At 47.8% G+C, this 18,902-nt stretch overlaps 1 protein-coding gene across 1 annotated transcript; it reads left to right on the forward strand.

The window, feature by feature from the left end:
• Positions 1–1,318: 1,318 nt before the first annotated feature.
• LOC311119740 (tripartite motif-containing protein 16-like) lies at positions 1,319–17,228 on the forward strand. The gene is made up of 6 exons (XM_084194402.1): positions 1,319–1,973; positions 2,446–2,541; positions 14,711–14,944; positions 15,025–15,184; positions 15,310–15,369; positions 15,606–17,228. The coding sequence occupies exons 1-6, from the start codon at positions 1,389–1,391 to the stop codon at positions 16,115–16,117; spliced, it is 1,647 nt and encodes a 548-aa protein (XP_084050528.1). The 5' UTR covers positions 1,319–1,388; the 3' UTR covers positions 16,118–17,228.
• The last annotated feature ends 1,674 nt before the right edge of the window (positions 17,229–18,902 follow it).

Raw genomic sequence — 18,902 nt, forward strand, 5'->3', positions numbered from 1 at the left:
GTGGCGTGTGATGTCTGCACTGGGACCAGAAAGCAGAAAGCCCTCATGTCCTGTTTGGTGTGTCTGGCCTCTTACTGTGAGACTCACCTCCAACCTCACTATGAATCTCCTGCTTTGAAGAAGCACCAGCTGGTCAAAGCCACCGTACAGCTATAGGATCAGCTTTAACATTGCAGATATATTGGGGCTTCTATCTGTGTAATTGTCTGCATCATTTCCAATCCCCCATATATATGTTTTGTAAATATTATTTTAAATATATTTTCCTTCTTTATTATTTTCCCCTAACCCTACCACCCCTCCTAAACTAATGGACAAACAATACTTAGGCTTCCACTTCCAGCTTATAAATGTACATACTACATACATTTCCCAGACACTACATTTTACATTAGTTATCTTTTGTTTGTTTTTAGTCCCCGCCTTCAGCTACCCGAAGCCCCGCCCATCTATCTCTGAAGACCATCCAGTTTTGATTTCTAGCTGCCATACAGTGCATTCGGAAAGTATTCAGACCCTTTGACTTTTTCAACATTTTATTACGTTACAGCCTTATTCTAAAATTGATTAAATAAAACATTTTCCTCATCACTCTACCCACAATACCACATAATGACAGTGTGTCTCTATACCTCAGTCTCTGAAGACACCCAGCAATGGTTAGGATTATTAGAGAAGCTTTTCCTGCTGAAAGGCAGTTTCATTTCATCTGGTTGCAGAAAACAATTCATTGGATATGTTCGTAACCCCGTCCACCTATAAGATGTGGGGGGTTTCTGTCTGACTAAGAAGAGATACAAAGAACTCTGATTGTAAAACGTCTTCTCTTTTTAGTCCTAGATATGGCTAGGGTTAGGGTTACTGCTGAATGTAGTAACTCTAACCCTGACCCTAGGCCTAACAGTAATACCCACACTGTAATGTAAAGTATTACCTCATTCTCAATGATCAGTCAATACATACAGTATTCATTTAAACTACAGTATATTGTGTCAATATCAAGCCCCCCCATTACAACCACTTATGAATTATTATAGACACTTATAATCAGTGTTATAACACATAAGTGTATTATAAGGCATTATGAAGCTTATTAAAGTAATTATAATATGTACTTCATAGGAACTGTTACCCTTTATATATTCTAACAACTCATATTTGTTAGATTCATTCCAAATGAAGGGCCCTAACCTAGAAACTAAAATATTTGTCTCCCTCTCCATGTTGAATGCAGTTCTCTCTCTATCCCTCCCTCCCTACCTCCCTCTAACCTCACCTATCTGGCAGAACCAGGAAGTCCACGCCCTCCCAAAAACTCACTTCTGTGGAAACGAAACTGATCTGAGTCTCTGTGTCGTCTGTCTGTGTGAGAGTGAACAACCATCCAAATGGCTCAGCTGGACCAGGAACAGTTCTGTTGTTCTGTCTGTCTGGATCTACTGAAGGAGCCGGTCACTACTGCCTGTGGACACAGTTACTGTAGGAGCTGTATTGAGGGCTGCTGGGATCAGGATGTTCTGAAAGGGGTCTATAGCTGTCCTCAGTGCAGAGAGACCTTCACTCCAAGGCCTAATCTGAGGAAAAATAACATGTTGGCTGAGATGGTGGAGAAACTGAAGAAGACTGGACTCCAGGCTGCTCCCCCTCCTGCTCTGTGCTATGCTGGACCTGGAGATGTGGCGTGTGATGTCTGCACTGGGACCAGAAAGCAGAAAGCCCTCATGTCCTGTCTGGTGTGTCTGGCCTCTTACTGTGAGACTCACCTCCAACCTCACTATGAATCTCCTGCTTTCAAGAAGCACAAGCTGGTCAAAGCCACCGCACAACTACAGGAGAAGATCTGCTCTCATCATGACAAACTGCTGGAGTTTTACTGTCGTACCGATCAGCAGTGTATCTGTTATCAGTGTGTGATGGATAAACATAAAGGCCATGATACAGTGTCAGCTGCAACAGAGAGGACTGAGAAACAGGTAAGACCAGAACTACTTGTTGGTGACTGTCTGATAAACAAAGAATTAAAGATACAGTAGGAACTAAGGCTGTTTGAATATGAGATCATTCAAATTAAATCGATCCACGGCAGAACAAATATGAACACAAACCTTGAGTATATTGATATGTTAACCCAGATTCTCCAAATGTATCACCATTTTCTAAAGTCAAACACCATTATCAAACATCATTATCATTCATTATCAAACATCATTGTAATTCGTTATCAAACACCATTATCATTCGTTATCAAACACCCAATCAGCTCCCCTGTTTTGTGCACTGTTAAAACTATAATCATTCACATAACAATATAATAATATAATTTCACACAGACTCTTCCTCAACATATTAATCCCTATCTTCTATGGGCCCTATGTCCCATTACTATACTATTGATCTACTGGACAAATAAAGCTTGATAGCTCATTGAAGAGTGATTCTCCACAGAGGCAGCTGGGGATGAGTCAGCAGAAAGTCCAGCAGAGATTCCAGGAGAGAGAGAAGGACCTGAAGGAGCTCCAACAGGCTGTGGAGTCTCTCAAGGTGAGTATTGTTGACCAGAGGAGACACACCATTTCACTTCTCTCCTCCAGTCAGAGAGAGAGAGAGAGGGGCCCGTCTCCAATCCCACTGGCTCCACTGTTGGGAACAGGCTGTCTGGACCCCTTTCAGAGAATAGACTGCTTAATGTAACTGACGGGTAATGAACCCGGGTCTACTGTGGGAGAAACCATCATCTTGACCAAAAGGACATTCCCTATTGTTCTGACTGATTTAAAGTAGCAAGCGGCTGTACCTCTTCACATAACCATGAGTAACCATGAGCGACTCATGTCTGCTATACATTAACAGGGAGCTCTCTCTCTCGATTCAATTAAATGGGCTTTATTGGCATTGGAAACATATGTTACATTACCAAAGCAAGTAAAATAAATAATAAACAAATCAGAAATTAACAGTAAACGTTACACTCACAAAAGTTTAAAAGAAATAGAGACATAAAAATTAATCAAAATCAAAATCAAATGTTATAACTCAAGTGCAAACAGAGTGAGCCATTCGCCAGACTGAGTTCTGGAGGTGAAATGGAAATGAATGAGGGAGAGTTAAGTGAGGTAGAAGGTGTGGTGAAGAGCTCAGAACCAGAGCCTGGCATCAATGGACATGATAAAGAAGAATCTGGTGCAGTAGGAGATACACTGTAGGACAAAGTGGATCCATACCTTTTGGCAGATCCATTTGTGGTTTCAGGGTGGGTGGGAAAGGAGTTGGGTGCAGTTGAATCAGTGAAGGTAACCTGTAGTGGACTTGTGATATTTGTTTGTGTTTCTTCTGACCAGAGGGAGTGGGCGCTCCGTGTCACGCAACTTGGGTCAAGATCTGTTTCTTGCTTTGCTCTTAGGAACAGGGCACCATTGAAAGGAGTGATTTCTGGGGTAGCGTTAAGTGTGGAGGTGGAGCAATTAAGGTTGAAGACTGCTGGTGTTTGTGATTCCCGCCGTTTGGTGCAACACAGACCCGGTGGTGAGCGTGGTGAAACAGAGGAGTCAGTCCTTTTGAGTTATGAGTCTTTAACAGAGAAAGTCATGTTATGATATATCAGTTATCTTGATTCGAGCTTTTGTGCCAAATCCATAAATTCAGGTGCAACGTTTATGGTCATTTCGCAGCAGTTTGTGGGAGGGAAATTCCAAGATGTTTTATGTGTGTGGAAGAGAATGGGATAAAGGATTGTTCTGGTGAATAAAGTTTGTGCTGAATCCACTGTGCTGTTTCAGGTGCAACATTTATGGTCATGTTGCAGCAGTTTGTAGGAGGGAGATTCCAAGATGTGGGAATTGTGCAGGAGGGGATAGAGGATTGTGTAGTTTCGGTGGATAAAGTTGTGTGTGTCAACTGTTGGGATGCCCATGTTGCTGGGGATCGGAAGTGTCCGGTGCGAGAGAGGCAGGTTGAGGTGGCTAGAGTCAGAGTAGTGCAGAAGGTGTCGTATGCTGAGGCAGTGAAGGAAGTAGAGGAGGATGGGTCAAGGGTGAGAGATCCTGAGAGGATCCCTGTGAGTAGTAGATCTGTGCCAGCACAGAGGGATAGGCCAACGAGGGATATATGCTTTAGGAAAGTTAGCTTCTTAGAGTTCATAGCAATGGTTATCAACTGTACCGCAGAAATGGAACGTAAATCACTGAAAATAGATGTTGTGGTGGCAGCTGCAGAGAAGTATTTGGGCATACAAGATTTGACTTCAGAAGAGTTACAGGGTGTGTTGAGTGGTGGTGTCCCGTCCTCCCAGGCCGTTGGCATGGTGCAGGAGCAGATAGGGTCAAAGTAGTGGAATGGGGTAGTGGGTATTTAATGAGTGTAGGGTTAGATAGAAGGGTGTTTTTTTTAATTATTATAATTTCCCCTTTTCCCATTTTGTGTCACAAAGTATCATGGATTTATATTATAGTCCAGTTGGGGGCGGTAATGCAACATATTGGATGCCAACCGCCGTTAAACTCCAAAGAAGAAGAACCGTTACATTATGTCTATGTACAGTATTGTAACGATGTTCATGTCTCTCTCATTCATTAACTTTCATGGTAGTTGGTTGTGTGGGTCTCTGGTTATGAATAGGGTGCTGACAGACAATTGTTGATGGATATTTATAGAGCTCTGATCAGGACGACAACTGATTACGGGTGTATAGTTTATCGAACAAGGCAAAACTTGGCTTCAGAAGCTGGACAGAATCCAGTATATAGCTTTAAGGATATGTATTGGTGCATTTAAATCAACATCTGTATGTGCCTTACTGGTGGAGGCAGGAGAGATGCCTTTGGATATACAGCGTAAAAAATGGTCATTATCTTATTGGGTTGAAAGGCTGTGAGGTTGAGCATCCCACTGCTACTGTTCTAGATGACTGTTGGGAATATGCTAGTAGACAAGGCAGTGGTTTTGGTTGGACAGTTGGAAAACTTGCTGATGAGAGTGGTTTGAGGGAGTTGGAGGTTGGCCCTTCTGTGGTGATAGGGGATGTTCCTCCATGGTTACTCCTAGACCCTGTTGTTGATCTAACCTTGGTAGAGAAAAGGAAAGATTGGTCAGAAGTCAGTGATATAGAGAAACTGGTTGACAATTACATTGGTAGAAGATTTTATGTTTTTTTACCGCTTTTCACAGATGGATCCAAGGACCCAGATAGTGGGCTCACAGGAGCAGGCGTTTACGTTCCTGAATTTGATGTGCAGATATGTAGAAGACTAACAGATGAACTGTCAGTATACTCAGTTGAACTGTTGGCGATAATAGTTGCCCTCCAGTGGGTGGAGGACGTACAACCTGTTAGAATTATAGTATGGTCAGATTCTATGTCTGTATTGAATAGTTTATCATCTGGTAAATCTAATAGGAGTGACCTGCTATTGGAGGTATTAATGTTATTATGGAGAATTGAGAGAATGGGTTTAGTAGTGAGATTCTGCTGGGTCCCAGCACATTCGGGTATGGAAGGGAATGAAATTGTAGACCAGTTAGCTAAAAGAGCTTTGAAACGAGATATAATTGATATTAATGTTCCACTGGGTAGAGGTGAGGCCAAATGTAAGATCAGAGCCATTTTGATAGATGTGTGGCAGAAGAGATGGTACTCTGAGCACAAGGGCCGGCATTTATATGAATAGTTTACAGTTTTACAGAAAGATCGATGGACCAAGATTCAAAAGTCAGATTAGGAAGGAAGATGTGGTGTTTACTAGATTGTGCTTAGGACATTGTACATTGATCTCGTCATTACATCTGGTTGGCAAGCATGGGAATGATTTGTGTCTGGAGGGTACGTCGATGAAACGGTGGAGCATGTGTTGTTATATTGTTGTAAGTATGTTGAAGAGAGGGAAAGTTTGAAGTGTAGGGTCATTGAGGTTGGACGGGGTTGGGGGGGTTTGGAAGGGATTTTGGGGATGGGGGAGGGTCTATTAGAAGTTAGTAGGGCTCTTCTTTATTTTCTCAGAAGTACTGTCACGATCGTCTGAAGGATGAGACCAAAGCGCAGCGTGTTGAGCGAACATCGTAGACTTTATTTATTAAGAAACCACGATCGAAAACAACAAACCAAAAATAGACGAAAGTGAAGTCCAATGCTGAATAACACAAACAGCAATACGGAAACAAAAACCCACAAACAAAGGTGAAACCACACAGATTAAATATGGCTCCCAATCAGAGATAACGAGCCGAACAGCTGACACTCGTTACCTCCGATTGGGAGTCATATGCCTAATCAACAACAAAACCCAAACATAGAAAATGAACAACCAGATCCCACATAGAAATACACCCAAAAGAAAATGACAACCCTGGCTCACAACAAAGAGTCCCGGAGCCAGAACGTCACAGTACCCCCCCCTAAAGGCGCGGACTGCGACCGCGCCTCACAACCCCACAATAGGGGAGGGCTGGGTGGGTGTTTCTCCCCGGAGGCGGTTCCGGCTCCGGGCTTGACCACCACCCCACTATAGTACCTACCCGCTTTCTTAACCTCCTCCCAATGACCACCCTCCACTTAAACCCACCTGGATTAATGGGCAGCACCGGACTAAGAGGTAGCACCAGGCTAAGGGGCAGCACTGGACTAAGGGGCAGCACTGGACTAAGGGGCAGCACTGGACTAAATGGCGGATCCTGGCTGGCTGGCTCTGACGGATCCTGGCTGGACGGCTCTGGCGGATCCTGGCTGGACGGCTCATGGCTGGCTGACGGATCTGGCTGCTCATGGCTGGCTGACGGATCTGGCGGCTCATGGCTGGCTGACGGATCTGGCCACTCATGGCTGGCGGAAGGCTCTGGCTGATCCCGTCTGGCGGAAGGCTCTGGCTGCTCCTGTCTGGCGGAAGGCTCTGGCTGATCCGGTCTGACGGAAGGCTCTGGCTGCTCCTGTCTGGCGGAAGGCTCTGGCTGATCCTGTCTGGCGGAAGGCTCTGGCTGATCCTGTCTGGCGGAAGGCTCTGGCTGATCCTGTCTGACGGAAGGCTCTGGCTGCTCCTGTCTGGCGGAAGGCTCTGGCTGATCCTGTCTGGCGGAAGGCTCTGGCTGATCCTGTCTGGCGGAAGGCTCTGGCTGATCCTGTCTGGCGGAAGGCTCTGGCTGATCCTGTCTGGCGAAGAGCTCTAGCGGCTCCGGTCTGGCGGACGGCTCTGAAGGCTCATGGCAGACGGGCGGCTTTGCAGGCTCAGTACAGACGGGCAGTTCAGACGGCGTTGGGCAGACGGACAGTTCAGACGGCGTTGGGCAGACGGGCAGTTCAGACGGCGTTGGGCAGACGGGCAGTTCAGACGGCGTTGGGCAGACGGGCAGTTCAGGCGCCGTTGTGCAGACGGGCAGTTCAAGCGCCGTTGGGCAGACGGGCAGTTCAAGCGCCGTTGGGCAGACGGGCAGTTCAGGCGCCGTTGGGCAGACGGCAGACTCTGGCCGTCTGAGGCGCACCGTAGACCTGATGCGTGGTGCCGGAACTGGAGGTACCAGGCTGAGGACACGCATCTCAGGGCTAGTGCGGGGAGAAGCAACAGGGCATGCAGGACCCTGGGGACGCACATAAGTCCTAGTGCGTGGTGCCGGAACTGGTGGTCCCGGGCTGAGGACACGCATCTCAGGGCTAGTGCGGGGAGTCGGAACAGGGCATGCTGGACCCTGGGGACTCCCATAACGCCTAGTGCGGGGAGCCGGAACAGGCCGGGCGGGGCTGGCGACGCGCACCGTATCCCTGGTGCGAGTGGCCGGAACAGGCCGGGCCGGGCTGGTGAAGCGCACCGTATCCCTGGTGCGTGGAGTAGGAACAGGCCGGGCTGGGCTGGCGAAGCGCACCGTATCCCTGGTGCGTGGAGTAGGAACAGGCCGGGCTGGGCTGGCGAAGCGCACCGTATCCCTGGTGCGTGGAGTAGGAACAGGCCGGGCTGGGCTGGCGAAGCGCACCGTATCCCTGGTGCGTGGAGTAAGAACAGGCCGGGCTGGGCTGGCGCAGCGCACCGTATCCCTGGTGCGTGGAGTAGGAACAGGCCGGGCTGAGCTGGCGACGCGCACCGCATACTTGGTGCGTATGGCAGGAACAGGCCGAACCGGGCTGGCGACGCGCACCTTACACTTAGTGCGAGGGACCGGAACAGGCTGTACCGTACGGGGAACACACACTACTGGCTGCACCTTGGGACTAGGAACGGGCCGGACCGAACTGGTTACACACCCCAGTACCTCACGCCGTGCCTCAACACCTTCCCTCTCTGCTTCACCCAGTAGCCCCCTTGACCTGGTAGCCCACTGAATCCTACCCTTCTCTGCCTCCGTCAGCCCCCTTAACCTGGCCGCCTTCTGACTCTCCCTTGTGGCAGCCTCCTGCTGCTCCGTCGCCCAAGCCATGTGCCCCCCCCAAAAAATTTCTTGGGGTTGCCTCTCGTCCTTACGACGTTGGCTCTGCCGACGCCGTTGCTCCTCTCGCCTTCGCCTCTCCACCGTCTCGCTCCATGGACGACGATCCATACCGTCCAGGATTTCTTCCCACGTCCAGGACCCCTTTCCGTCCAAAAGCTCTTCCCATGTCCAGACCCTCGGCTCCTGGACACGCTGCTTGGTCCTCTTTTGGTGGGTTTTTCTGTCACGATCGTCTGAAGGATGAGACCAAAGCGCAGCGTGTTGAGCGAACATCGTAGACTTTATTTATTAAGAAACCACGATCGAAAACAACAAACCAAAAATAGACGAAAGTGAAGTCCAATGCTGAATAACACAAACAGCAATACGGAAACAAAAACCCACAAACAAAGGTGAAACCACACAGATTAAATATGGCTCCCAATCAGAGATAACGAGCCGAACAGCTGACACTCGTTACCTCCGATTGGGAGTCATATGCCTAATCAACAACAAAACCCAAACATAGAAAATGAACAACCAGATCCCACATAGAAATACACCCAAAAGAAAATGACAACCCTGGCTCACAACAAAGAGTCCCGGAGCCAGAACGTCACAAGTACTGAGTTAGGTAGGAGGATTTAGAAATGTTGGAAACCGTGATTGACCACACACTCCAGCACAGTAGGTGGCGGCATGCACCTTTAACGTTGGTTTGTGGACCGCCATTATATCATAGAAGAAGAAGTTGGTTATGTGAGAGTTTTGTGGTTCGTGAGGAGGGCTACTATTCTTTTTTCTTGTAGTTCATGCGTATTTTCTGAATTTATTTTCTGATGGTGGAGGGTTTGTTTATTGGTTTCCACTGTTTATCGTTTAGAGTTGAGGGGGGAGTAGGGGTAGTTTGTTAGGGCGGCGTGATGGCCTCAACCGAGTGGAGAAGAAACGCTGTCGCTTCGGGTGCGTTCCGGAGAAAGGTGTGGAGGAAGTTTTGCTCATGGTCGGCGAACAGGTTGGAGCGGAACATCTGGACTCTGCATCCAGAATGAACAAGGCGGTGGTTGTGTTAATGAAAAAGGTTTGTCTTGTTGTGAGGGGTGTGTTGGTGCAGATGTCGCCTCTTTCGATAAGAGTTGTGGTGGCTAATCTGCCTCCGTTTATTGCTTACGAACAGACCGCAAGTAGTTGGTTAGTTTTGGTAAATTTGCAAGTGGTTTTCGTGTGCTCTCGGCTGGGTGCCAAGCGGAATCTGTTAAACATGTCTCTTTTCGTAGACAAGTGTTTGTTTCTTAACAAACTTCAAGGTTACACAGGGGAGGGGTGGAACACAGGGTTTGCTAGCACAGATAGTTTTCGGTGTTTCTAGTGTGGGGATCATCAGTTATAGGCTACAAGCAGCAATATGATTGATAGGTAGGACAGGTATTGAACCCAAATAATCCCTACTCAGATGCGCTAACCTCAACCCTAGTAAACATGCATTATAAAAACCTTCTATATAAAATTATCTCATTGGGAGTAAATAGCCTCTGAATAGAAAAGAAAAAACACTGCATCTTCCAGCCCACCAATAAATTACATAATGCAACCGTAGCGGTTAGCATATTTACCTCAACATGCCCCTCACTTGCGTGAGAAGGCAGAGTGCTCGATGCTGGTTGATGAATTTGACAATTAATGTACTAGGAAAATACGTTTTTGTCGACCAGAGGTGACTGAATTAATGTTTAGGCTTATTGATAATCATTATAGTAATGAAGTATAATTTCAAAACATGAGCATAAAACAGGTAATAATAAACATGAATCATCATTATATTACTTCACAGTAATGTGTTAAATGCTTTTTCAGTCCTTCCTCTTGCGTTAGCAGTGTGGAAAGGGACAGTAAAAAGCTCAGGCAGGAGTTTTCCTGTGAAACGAACCCACAACCCTGGCGTTGCAAGCGCCATGCTCTACCAACTGAGCTACACGGTAGTAGTGCATGGCCAAGTGGTGGTGCGCAGGCCGTGGAGAAAGCGGTGGTGGGGAGGGTTGCAGCTGGGCTACATGAGCTGAGGCAGGTTTCTGTAGTAACAGAGACTCCGGTGGGCGAAGGCTTGGTGGGCTCATCCCAGGAAATATTGCCTGTCATTGGGGAAGAGGCACTGATCAGGGGGGAAGTGCAGGGGGGCAGAGACTGGGGAGGAGGAGGACGGTACCGTGCCAATGGAGGAGGAGGAAGAGGGGGGAGGTGAGTCTGCGGGAGCGGAGGACAAGGCGGTCTCGTTTTCAGACGGCTCATTGGATCCAGAGCTGACAGCCAGTCAGGCTGAGGGCCCAGTATATACGCTGAGAGAACTTTCTAGGTTCCTGATGGAGACTAAAAGGGAAAAAGAAGGTTCTGCTGGAGTCTTATTTTATTGATCCTGGAAGGTTTGTAAGGTCAGTACAACACCTGATGAAGAATGAGGGGTTTAGTGTCCTCTCACCCAGGAAGCGGTATAGGCTGAGAAAATGGGTCATGGGTTCTTAAGGGCATGTCTTCAGAATCTGCTTAAATGGATGGTTTTTTCTGGCATGGCGGCTTTATGGGCTTCTCTACTGGTTTCTGATTGTGGTGATTTCCCTCCCACCTCTTATGGAGATTTCACGGTTAGACTTCCTTAACATGAACGGCGGCAGAGACTGGGGGAATATGTCAACCAAAAACATTTAAATGCCATGGCAGAAACATTAGTGCAGGGGTAGCAAAAGAGGTGTGTAAGGGTAGGTTGTTAGTGTTTAGAGCCCAAATAATGACCTTGTCTTTGCTTTCATAAATGTGTCTGCACCTGGTCCTCTGTAGCTCAGCTGGTAGAGCACGGCACTTGTAACGCCAGGGTAGTGGGTTCGATCCCCGGGACCACCCATAAACAACAACAAAAAAATATATATATATGCACGCATGACTGTAAGTGGCTTTGGATAAAAGCGTCTGCAAAATGGCACATTATATTACACATTATATTATATTATACAGGGCTCAGTTCTCTGTTTCACCAGAGGGGTTGGAAAAACAGAGTGGGGAAACCAAGAAAATCCCTTGTTTTACGTTTGTCTGATGGGCGGGTAACTTCTGTTGTGGGGAGATGAGGGAGCCTGATGGGTGGGTAACTTCTGTTGTGGGGGAGATGAGGGAGCCTGATGGGTGGGTAACTTCTGTTGTGGGGAGATGAGGGAGCCTGATGGGTGGGTAACTTCTGTTGTGGGGAGATGAGGGAGCCTGATGGGTGGGTAACTTCTGTTGTGGGGGAGATGAGGGAGCCTGATGGGTGGGTAACTTCTGTTGTGGGGAGATGAGGGAGCCTGATGGGTGGGTAACTTCTGTTGTGGGGAGGTGAGGGAGCCTGATGGGTGGGTAACTTCTGTTGTGGGGGAGATGAGGGAGCCTGATGGGTGGGTAACTTCTGTTGTGGGGAGATGAGGGAGCCTGATGGGTGGGTAACTTCTGTTGTGGGGAGATGAGGGAGCCTGATGGGTGGGTAACTTCTGTTGTGGGGGAGATGAGGGAGCCTGATGGGTGGGTAACTTCTGTTGTGGGGGAGATGAGGGAGACTGATGGGTGGGTAACTTCTGTTGTGGGGGAGATGAGGGAGCCTGATGGGTGGGTAACTTCTGTTGTGGGGAGATGAGGGAGGCTGATGGCTGGGTAACTTCTGTTGTGGGGGAGATGAGGGAGCCTGATGGGTGGGTAACTTCTGTTGTGGGGAGATGAGGGAGCCTGATGGGTGGGTAACTTCTGTTGTGGGGGAGATGAGGGAGCCTGATGGGTGGGTAACTTCTGTTGTGGGGGAGATGAGGGACCCTGATGGGTGGGTAACTTCTGTTGTGGGGAGATGAGGGAGCCTGATGGGTGGGTAACTTCTGTTGTGGGGAGATGAGGGAGCCTGATGGGTGGGTAACTTCTGATGTGAGGAGATGAGGGAGCCTGATGGGTGGGTAACTTCTGTTGTGGGGAGATGAGGGAGCCTGATGGGTGGGTAACTTCTGTTGTGGGGGAGAGGAGGGAGCCTGATGGGTGGGTAACTTCTGTTGTGGGGGAGAGGAGGGAGCCTGATGGGTGGGTAACTTCTGTTGTGGGGGAGATGAGGGAGCCTGATGGGTGGGTAACTTCTGTTGTGGGGAGATGAGGGAGCCTGATGGGTGGGTAACTTCTGTTGTGGGGAGATGAGGGAGCCTGATGGGTGGGTAACTTCTGTTGTGGGGAGATGAGGGAGCCTGATGGGTGGGTAACTTCTGTTGTGGGGGAGATGAGGGAGCCTGATGGGTGGGTAACTTCTGTTGTGGGGAGATGAGGGAGCCTGATGGGTGGGTAACTTCTGTTGTGGGGAGGTGAGGGAGCCTGATGGGTGGGTAACTTCTGTTGTGGGGGAGATGAGGGAGCCTGATGGGTGGGTAACTTCTGTTGTGGGGAGATGAGGGAGCCTGATGGGTGGGTAACTTCTGTTGTGGGGGAGATGAGGGAGCCTGATGGGCGGGTAACTTCTGTTGTGGGGAGATGTGGGAGCCTGATGGGTGGGTAACTTCTGTTGTGGGGGAGATGAGGGAGCCTGATGGGCAGGTAACTTCTGTTGTGGGGGAGATGAGGGAGCCTGATGGGTGGGTAACTTCTGTTGTGGGGAGATGAGGGAGCCTGATGGGTGGGTAACTTCTGTTGTGGGGAGGTGAGGGAGCCTGATGGGTGGGTAACTTCTGTTGTGGGGGAGATGAGGGAGCCTGATGGGTGGGTAACTTCTGTTGTGGGGAGATGAGGGAGCCTGATGGGTGGGTAACTTCTGTTGTGGGGAGATGAGGGAGCCTGATGGGTGGGTAACTTCTGTTGTGGGGGAGATGAGGGAGCCTGATGGGTGGGTAACTTCTGTTGTGGGGGAGATGAGGGAGACTGATGGGTGGGTAACTTCTGTTGTGGGGGAGATGAGGGAGCCTGATGGGTGGGTAACTTCTGTTGTGGGGAGATGAGGGAGGCTGATGGCTGGGTAACTTCTGTTGTGGGGGAGATGAGGGAGCCTGATGGGTGGGTAACTTCTGTTGTGGGGAGATGAGGGAGCCTGATGGGTGGGTAACTTCTGTTGTGGGGGAGATGAGGGAGCCTGATGGGTGGGTAACTTCTGTTGTGGGGGAGATGAGGGACCCTGATGGGTGGGTAACTTCTGTTGTGGGGAGATGAGGGAGCCTGATGGGTGGGAAACTTCTGTTGTGGGGAGATGAGGGAGCCTGATGGGTGGGTAACTTCTGATGTGAGGAGATGAGGCAGCCTGATGGGTGGGTAACTTCTGTTGTGGGGGAGAGGAGGGAGCCTGATGGGTGGGTAACTTCTGTTGTGGGGGAGAGGAGGGAGCCTGATGGGTGGGTAACTTCTGTTGTGGGGGAGATGAGGGAGCCTGATGGGTGGGTAACTTCTGTTGTGGGGAGATGAGGGAGCCTGATGGGTGGGTAACTTCTGTTGTGGGGAGATGAGGGAGCCTGATGGGTGGGTAACTTCTGTTGTGGGGAGATGAGGGAGCCTGATGGGTGGGTAACTTCTGTTGTGGGGAGATGAGGGAGCCTGATGGGTGGGTAACTTCTGTTGTGGGGGAGAGGAGGGAGCCTGATGGGTGGGTAACTTCTGTTGTGAGGAGATGAGGCCGCGGCTGTGGAGTTGTACTCTGATTTATAGAGGGCAGAACTCTGGGGTCCTGGGTGTTCTCAGGTTCTGCTCACAGACCTTTCCAATCTCTCTCTGTCACAGATAAATCAAGGTTAGACACATCAGGAGCTTAGCGGGAGTGAAGGGACATCAGTGGCAGGGGGTTGTGGGGGCTGAGAGCATGGCAGGGTATAGGTGGAGGGGCTCTATAAGCTCCCAGTGCTGGAAAGGTCAGGGGTCGTCTAGTGGAGGGTATTACATGGAGCCCTGGACACCAATAGCTGGTTGGCTCGGGTTGACCTGGGAGTTGGGGAGGGGTGTCCGTTTTCTGCAATGACAGACTGTTCATCATGTTTTTTCTGTGTTGCAAGGGTAATGCCATTTCTGTTGACGCCTTAGGGTTGAGTTTGAGTTGTACAAAATGATCAACAGTGTGGAGATGTTTCAGGAGGTATGGGGGCTCAGGGGGGCTGTCTGTACGGCTGGAGAGGAGGGGTTGGATGGACGGTTGGAATGTGGTGCTGGTTGGTGTATTGTACTGTGGTGTTGGGTACTGGATAATGTGATTGTGTGGAGGTTGTGGTGGCACGCAATGTGCTTTTAGGGGTGGGGGTGTTAGTGTAATGAGGATGGCTCATTAAAGTAAGACAAGTCTCTCTCTCTCTCTCTCTCTTAACAGCGCTCTGCACAGGCAGCAGTGGAGGACAGTGATAAGATCTTTACCGAGCTGATCCGCTCCATTGAGAGAAGGCGCTCTGAGGTGAAGGAGCTGATCAGAGCCCAAGAGAAGGCTCAAGTGAGTCAAGCTGAAGGACTCCTGGAGCAACTGGAGCAGGAGATAGCTGAGCTGAGGAAGAGAAGCACTGAGCTGGAGCAGCTCTCACACACAGAGGATCACATCCATTTCCTCCAGGTAACTCAACTGCCTTGATACATGTGATATGAAATTAAAACTCTCAATCATTTGGTTCTGTTCTCTCTCTCTGTCTCCAGAGTTATCAGTCTCTCTCCGGTACCAGTGTATCTTCAGACTTACCCAGCATCGTTGTCCGTCCTCTTCAGTACTTTGGAGATGTGAGTAAGACTGTGTCTGAACTGAGAGAGAAACTAGAAGACGTCCTTAAAGGAGAATGGACCAAGATCTCCACTACAGGTGTGTTGAAAATGATAAGAACATCAACTTTAGACCATTGAAAGTTCCCTACTAGTCATATACATGTGGAATATGGTGTGATGATAACATTCCCTCTCTCTGTGAATGTGTTTATGTGTCTGTAGTGAATATAGTGGATGTTGTACTGCCTCCAGAGCCCAAGACCAGAGAACAGTTCTTACAATGTGAGTCTCTTTATTCTGAAGTAACTAACAGTCTCTTTTTACTGACACTCCTAACAATCCCTCTAGAAATATATAGCAATAGTAGATCTAATCAAAGACTGGGTATCTATCTGACTCCTCATATTTCTCTGATTTGATCTCTGCTGTGCTCTAATCAAAGACAGGGTAGATACAGTATCTGACTTCACTTATTGTTCTAACTCCCCTCATTGGTCTCTGCTCTGCTCTTCTCCCAGATTCCTGTCAGCTCACACTGGACCCAAACACAGCAGGCACACTCCTCTCTCTGTGTGAAGGGAACAGAAAGGTGACCTATAGAGGCCAAGTCCAACCATATCCTGATCATCCAGACAGATTCACCAACTACAGTATGGTTCTGTGTAGAGAGGGTCTGTCTGGAAGCTGTTACTGGGAGGTGGAGTGGAGTGGGGGGCGTGTTGATACAGCAGTCTCATATAAAGACATCAGCAGAACAGGGACAGATGGTGGATTTGGATACAATAACAAGTCCTGGAGTTTAGAGTGTTATAGTGGTGGTTATTGGTTCAGACACAATAATGTTGGGACTAAAGTATCAGGCCCTCTGTGCTCCAGAGTAGGAGTGGACCTGGATCACAAGGCAGGTACTCTGTCCTTCTACAGTGTCTCTGACACAATGACCCTCCTCCACAGAATCCAGACCACATTTACTCAGCCCCTCTATCCTGGGGTTTCTCTCAATGGGAATGCTGAGCTGGTTAAACTGTAGTAGGGTCCACATAGATACTAGTCATGCTGGTGTAGTCTATAGCTGAGCTGGTTAAACTGTAGTAGGGTCCACATAGATACTAGTCATGCTGGTGTAGTCTATAGCTGAGCTGGTTAAACTGTAGTAGGGTCCACATAGATACTAGTCATGCTGGTGTAGTCTATAGCTGAGCTGGTTAAACTGTAGTAGGGTCCACATAGATACTAGTCATGCTGGTGTAGTCTATAGCTGAGCTGGTTAAACTGTAGTAGGGTCCACATAGATACTAGTCATAATGGTGTAGTCTATAGCTGAGCTGGTTAAACTGTAGTAGGGTCCACATAGATACTAGTCATGCTGGTGTAGTCTATAGCTGAGCTGGTTAAACTGTAGTAGGGTCCACATAGATACTAGTCATGCTGGTGTAGTCTATAGCTGAGCTGGTTAAACTGTAGTAGGGTCCACATAGATACTAGTCATGCTGGTGGTGATGGTCCCCAGATGTGATGATTAATTCTGCTCTGTTTTTATGTACAATGATTTGATTGATTTGATCTTCAGAAGATGTTATGAATTACAATTCAATGCATTCATATCATTTGTAAGTGCAACGTTTTAATCTTATACGTTTACATTAATCATGATGTATGCTGTTAATGTATGTTGGTTGTCATTCAGAACCATTGAAATGTTTTCTCAATTGGTTCTCTGTCTCAATGTAATTTTCCTCAGTATCATGGAACAGGTAGTGTTACTTACTTGCTAATTGAACTATATGGGCCGGTTTCCCGGACACAGATTAAGCCTAGTCCTAGACTAAAAAGCATGTTCAATGGAGATGTCCGGGAAACCGACCCTAAATTTGGCATCTTTTATTCTCCCATACTGCTAAGTCAAGCAACATTAAAGCTGTCCAGCAGGTGGTGCTATTAACCAAACAATAAAAACCCATCAGATATCTTGACTTGCCACTCAGTATATCAGTAATGTTCAGAATTGTACTTTAATATCATTGGAGATTGATGGTCTTTTTAATCCACTATCTAGAGTCAGGAACAGATGAAGTTAGGTCTGCTACTGTTCAGTTATTAAATATGATTCATGGTGATGGGAAATAAAAAATCCATCTAGTAGTAGTTTTCCTTTGCTATTTATTCCAAGGTGTGTCTTTAACTTGTAAATGGATTGTGTTGAAGCTGGCATGTGGTGTGGATGATAGAATAGAGTGAATAGAGGAGAGAAGAGAGGAGGAGAGGAGAACATCATATAGAAGACAGATAAGATAGAGAGACAATTCATACCCAGGGGAGTTACTGACTCTGGCCCAAATGACACCCTGTTCCCTACGTAGTGCACTACGCTACTTCTACCCGATCTAAAGTAGTGCACTACATAGGGAATATGGTGTAGATTGGAGATTTGCTCACTGTCATTAGAATGAAGATTTCCATACAGGAGTTACTGTCTCTGTCCCAAATCTCTCCCTGTTCCCTACGTAGTGCACTAGGCTTCTTCTGACCAGATCTAAAGTAGTCTTCTAGATTTTACATGTTTTCTCCCTGTCGTTAGAAAATGACAATATGGTAATGACTTTAGTGGTTTCCTCCCCCTTTGTTTTTATTGGTTGTGTGTTATGTGTGTTGTTGTGTTAGGTTTTCCCCCTGTGTTCCTAATGGAAAATCCATTAACAATGAATCACAAACAAATTATATTCCAGTTGTGTTTAGACAACTTCATGGCTGACATCCCCCAGTTCTGTTAAGACCCATTGAACTGGGTCACATTCTAAATGGTCACTTGTATTGATAGTCCATACTGGGCCTAACTGGGGTTAACCATACTGGAGGGTTTCTTTCTGCACACATATTCCCTCATCTCCAGAACTTTACCTGATGTCCTCTCTCTCTCTCTCTCTCTCTCTCTCTCTCTCTCTCTCTCTCTCTCTCTCTCTCTCTCTCTCTCTCTCTCTCTCTCTCTCTCTGTCTCTGTCTCTCTCTCTCTCTCTGCCTCTCTCTCTCTCTCTCTCCTCTCTCTCTCTCTCTCTCTCTCTCTCTCTCTCTTCTCTCTCTCTCTCTCTCTCTCTCTCTGTCTCTGTCTCTGTCTCTGTCTCTCTCTCTCTTGCCCCTCTCTCTCTCTCTCTCTCTCTCTCTCTCTCTCTCTGTCTCTCTCTCTCTCTCTCTCTCTCTCTCTCTCTCTCTCTCTCTCTCTCTCTCTCTCTCTCTCTCTCTCTCTCTCTCTCTCTCCCATCAAACCGTATAGAAAGCAGCCAACCTCAATATGGTTCCATTCCTGTAGTTATCAGGACACATGAGGTGTGGAACTATTATCTCCTTTCTAAGTGTGAACTTGTCCACTTCCCTTCATGGATTTAAAAGGAAATGACTGGTATATGTAAACTCCCTCTACCCCATGCCAACACCAATCCAATGCTGTACAATTAATTCCATAGCTTAACAACATACATCACTCACACACACACTCACACAGACACACCTATTCACTTGGGCCTTCTCCCTCATGCCCTGCTGACATCCATGCAGGCCCACATTGACCTTGTGACCTCTGGAGCTCCATGCATCTTGTTCTACACTCCCTGCCTAGTAAAACCCTTTCTCCCATGGGCCTGAGAGTACAGCTCATTTGAGACCATTTTGGAAAAGATTTTCTGTCATTTTTAAATGCCCACAAAAAATTTCACATTATACTGCTGTTTTGAATGTATAGCAAAACCAGGTAGTTTTGAGGTTGAATAGCTACTTGAGTTGCTTGGTTCTACTGAAATTACCAACAGGCATTGGTCCAGGGT

This window comes from Coregonus lavaretus (genome assembly GCF_964263955.1).
Source record: "Coregonus lavaretus genome assembly, contig: HAP1_SCAFFOLD_1890, whole genome shotgun sequence".
In the NCBI taxonomy this organism is placed as follows: domain Eukaryota; kingdom Metazoa; phylum Chordata; class Actinopteri; order Salmoniformes; family Salmonidae; genus Coregonus; species Coregonus lavaretus.

Coding starts and splice junctions, on each gene's coding strand:
- LOC311119740 (XM_084194402.1), top strand. CDS start 1,389: ATGGCTCAGCTGGACCAGGAACAGTTCTGTTGTTCTGTCTGTCTGGAT. Junction 2,542..14,710: donor AGGCTGTGGAGTCTCTCAAG/GTGAGTATTGTT, acceptor CTCTCTTAACAG/CGCTCTGCACAGGCAGCAGT. Junction 14,945..15,024: donor ATCACATCCATTTCCTCCAG/GTAACTCAACTG, acceptor CTCTGTCTCCAG/AGTTATCAGTCTCTCTCCGG.